This window comes from Amphimedon queenslandica, unplaced genomic scaffold (genome assembly GCF_000090795.2).
Source record: "Amphimedon queenslandica unplaced genomic scaffold, v1.1 AMPQUscaffold_13037, whole genome shotgun sequence".
In the NCBI taxonomy this organism is placed as follows: domain Eukaryota; kingdom Metazoa; phylum Porifera; class Demospongiae; order Haplosclerida; family Niphatidae; genus Amphimedon; species Amphimedon queenslandica.
In genome coordinates, this window is record NW_003546727.1 from 1 (window position 1) to 4,314 (window position 4,314).

The 4,314-nt window shown below is 32.8% G+C and overlaps 1 protein-coding gene across 1 annotated transcript; it reads left to right on the top strand.

The window, feature by feature from the left end:
* Positions 1 to 6: 6 nt before the first annotated feature.
* LOC109585604 (supervillin-like) lies at positions 7 to 2,899 on the top strand. Its single transcript, XM_020001730.1, has 6 exons — positions 7 to 41; positions 285 to 541; positions 1,149 to 1,316; positions 1,887 to 2,005; positions 2,258 to 2,419; positions 2,695 to 2,899. Exons 2-6 carry the CDS (start codon positions 349 to 351, stop codon positions 2,779 to 2,781), a joined length of 729 nt encoding a protein of 242 aa, XP_019857289.1. The 5' UTR covers positions 7 to 41; positions 285 to 348; the 3' UTR covers positions 2,782 to 2,899.
* Positions 2,900 to 4,314: the final 1,415 nt, after the last annotated feature.

The window sequence follows — 4,314 nt, forward strand, 5'->3', positions numbered from 1 at the left end:
AGACAGATAGCAAGACACACAGCTAGGAAACTAAAGAAAAAGTTAGTAATTATATAATACTTTAACTACATGTACATTATATACTGATGTACATGTACATGAATATTAACTCACTAGTACCAGTATGCATACTGTACATAACTTACTATTAGTACATAGTATGAGATCCATATGTCTACTCTACATGTACATGTAAGTATGCATCTTTATAATGTTTCATTTTTTATCCTCTTCCTTCTTTTTTCTTATTCTCCCCCCCCCTCTCTCCACCATTCCTCCCTCAGATTGGGTTACACTGTATCACAACAAACTCTTGAAGGTGAAGAGTGCCCTGCAGTAAAGCACCTAATGGGAGATAAACTAGAATATGCACCACTAACCTCCCCTGCCTCTTACACCCCAAGACTCTTCCAACTCTCAGGATCCACTGGTTGGTTCAGAGCCACTGAAGAGACTCATGTGGCCTGCCCTGAGGATATTTCCATTGTTCCTGATCACTTTCCATTCACACAAGAAACAATATACACTGCTGTGCAACCAGGTATACCCTCAATTAGTTTCAATTTTTTTCATTTTTTCATTGCATGTACATCTATGTCAGTCTACATGTATTGTATACAATGCATGTATAAGTTGGGTCGACCCAATTTATACATGCATACAATACATGTACATGTAGATTGAGATAGTAAAATATGCAGATCTATTTTAGGGTCCTTAAATGGACCTGCATATTTGTCGTTCCTGCTGGAATATAATCCCATCTGTTTACATGTAGTAGAGTTTTTATTATACTGTCAATGTGCATGTATATTTTTGACCAACAATTCACATTTTTACTTATAATGTATACTGTTTAATGTATAATGTATAATGTATACAATATACTACTGTACAACCAGGTATACCCTCAATTAGTTTTTATATTACTTATGTACATGTACCTCTATCTCAGTTGATATGTATAAAACACGTACATGTAAGTTACAATGTAGATCCCTGCATATTTTATTATACATGTGTATTTGTCATTTCTGCTGGAATATTAGCCCATTTGTATATTAGAGATTTTATTGTTCTATTCGATTTACATGTATGTTTTTGACCAACAATTCACATTTTCACTCATGTATGTATACCACTTGTAGCTGTGTTTCTAATTGATGCCCATTCTGTCCTATACCTCTGGTTTGGTTGGTGGCCTGAACAGAAGAATGCTTTATTAAGGGAAAAGAACGCTTTCTCTGGCACAGCAATGTCCCGCTGGGCACAAGAAAAGAAACTATCACTTGAAACAGCTCTTAACTACGCTAAAGGTATAATTACACTGTACTTGTACATGTACATGTACTGTACATGTTGCATGTAGAATTTTGTGTCATGTATTATAGACAATTTGACTAAAAATAGGAGCTACAATGTACATGTAATACTTACACTGTAGGCTCTGGGTTTCCTTGCAAAACATGCTAAATGCAGCTAAAAAGCATGCTGATATAACATATGGAGCAACTTTAAAAATTCATAAAAAATCCAGATTTGATTGGAATCAGCTCAAACTTTCTACGCAACATAAGTACATGTATATGTATCAGGAAAAAATATTAAAGTGGAGAATTCTCTTCTTTTCAATTTTGGCAAAATTTGGTCCGAGACCATGTATATAGTAGAGGGACTTTTGCTCGATTTTGGAGCAACTTTAAAAATTCATAAAAAATTCAAATTTGATCGGAATCAGCTCAAACTTTCTACGCAACATAAGTACATGTATATGTATCAGGAAATGTACTCTCCCCTAGATCTAAGAGTAGTTATGGATGTTATTGTACATATATATAATTTAATGAACTAATTAATTATTTTATTAATTTTATTTACTTATTTAGAGAGTGGGAGGAGTCCATTACCCACATTATATGTGGTGTCTGCTGGCTCTGAAGATTTGGAGTTTATAAACTTATTTCCTTATTGGAGAGACAATCCTGACGTAGTCAAACTAAACAATGTAAGTTAGATTAACCTACAGTGTACATGTACATGTCACTAATAATTGAAATGAAATAATACAATGTATCTACATGTACAATGCATAGTATTCAGCCTACTAATACATGTATGGTGCATACGATGTTAAAACTTCTAATGTGTACAGTAGTGTCTAATTCATTTTTTAATATTTATATATACAGTACAGTGTCTATAACAATTAAGTCTTAATATAATTGCAATGTACATTTTTATACTTAATTTCTAACAGGCACAGGCTGGTGATGGTACAATTGTTAGAAGTCGAAGATCAGGCGAAGAGGAATTTTCTAAATACACGAGAACTTCTTATAGTTTGGAGGAGCTAAAGAAGAGACCAGAGGAACTGAATCATAATAAACTGGAGACTTATCTCTCTGACAAGGACTTTCAAGTAAGAGTTATTTTAAATTACACATCTTATCTACACGTATAATGACGAATTGATGGCACTGTACATGTACACGTATCATGTACATATATGTATATTGTGCAGTACATAAATTTACTGTGCAATACTGAATGTTCTGTTGCTCCAAAATCTGCCCAAAAACCATTTACTATCCTATGCTTACCAGACTTTTTAGAAGACCTTATCTTGTAGTACAGGGTCCTGGGTCAAAATTAATCAAAAAATAGAAATAAAAATAATTTTTGTTTTAATCATAGGATATTTTTAAAATGTCTAAAGACGAATTTTCATTATTACCAACCTGGAAGCAAGTCAATCACAAAAAGTCAATCGGAATATTTTAACTCATTGAATAATTAAATTAATGTCATCTGTCCTATAATGATTATTATTATTGTTGTTTAATATGCAATAATCACAACGTTGTTCACACATTTTTAATGTTTTTTGTTATAATTATAATAATTATTCTTTAAACTGGAAAGCAACTTGTAAAGTGGTAAAGTGTGTCAATTGATTCTGCCTACATTAGGGTTCTGTCTATTAAAAATTAGAGGTGGTTGGAGACTAATATTGTTCCTTTTAAATTTATGTACACCATACTAGTAGACTACAATATCATGCTTTATGTATGGTTATTAGTATTAATTGGATGGTTGGTCTAAGTGATGAACTGGCTGGTTCATTTGTTAAGGTGGTTGTCCCAACCATCCCCAACCACCATAGGCAGAACTATACTGGTGGGATGTTTTATGTTTGCATTCTTCACTAATTCTTCATTCAAAAACAATTAATTATACCTGTATATATCACACTGGTCTGCCACATGAAAAGAATGATTTTACCATTATAGTAGACGTGTAGTCTCACCTAGCTACCCTGCTATGTAAGATTAGTATAATGTGTTATTATATATATATGAATATGTACATTTTATATAATCAAGAGCGGATAATTTGCAATTTATTTCTTAGACTAGGAGGAGACATGGCACACAGGTGGTATGTGTATGAAGTGCTTCGTTAATTAATTGTAACATAATGATTTATAATGGTACATAATGATTCCTTAATTGTCAGTTACTACTGGAGTAGTGAGTTTTACACTCTCTAACACTCCTCCATCATTGTTGGCTCAAGTATGTAAGAATAATTATAACCATAAATAATGTTTATGTTACTGGAGGGATTGAGTATATTTTTTGTGTGTATCTGACACTTTTGTATTCTAAGACTGCGTTTACACTACTCCACTCCCCTGAATTGGAATAGTTTTTGCTATCACTGGTTTTAGGTGTTTACACACACAGCCCAGCAGCTGCGTTTTCATTCATTTGAACTTATCATTCGTTTACAGAAGTATCTGCTTAGGTATTCGTTTTCAAATGTCTCCGGATAAGTATGCGCTTTCATGTGTTTTAGTGTAAACTAAAGCTGTATCCATGACAAAAAGTCTCTGTTTTCCAATGAAACCGGAGTAGTGTAAACACAGCCTAAAAGACCGTAAGATAAAAAGACTGTACCGTATCAACTTACGCCCTGCATTACTTTGTATTATACCTGCTTTACAGTTAAATGGTACATTTTGCAATGCATCAATAAATCACTAAAGGGGCAAATTGACTCATGCTATAGCATTTGTTTAATCCAGTCCCAATGCAAGTGTATTTAAATACTGATAAGAAGCATGGGCACCTTTACATTGTAAATGTTCAAATACAAGTGAATTAGGCCAGCTTTTAAGATGAATAATGAATGACAGTTGATTTTATCATTTTAAAAATCTAATATTATGTTCTTTCTGACATTTTACATGTCAAAATAATAATAAAATTAATGTCCATGACAAAATAACTAGCTATTTCTACTGATAAGACA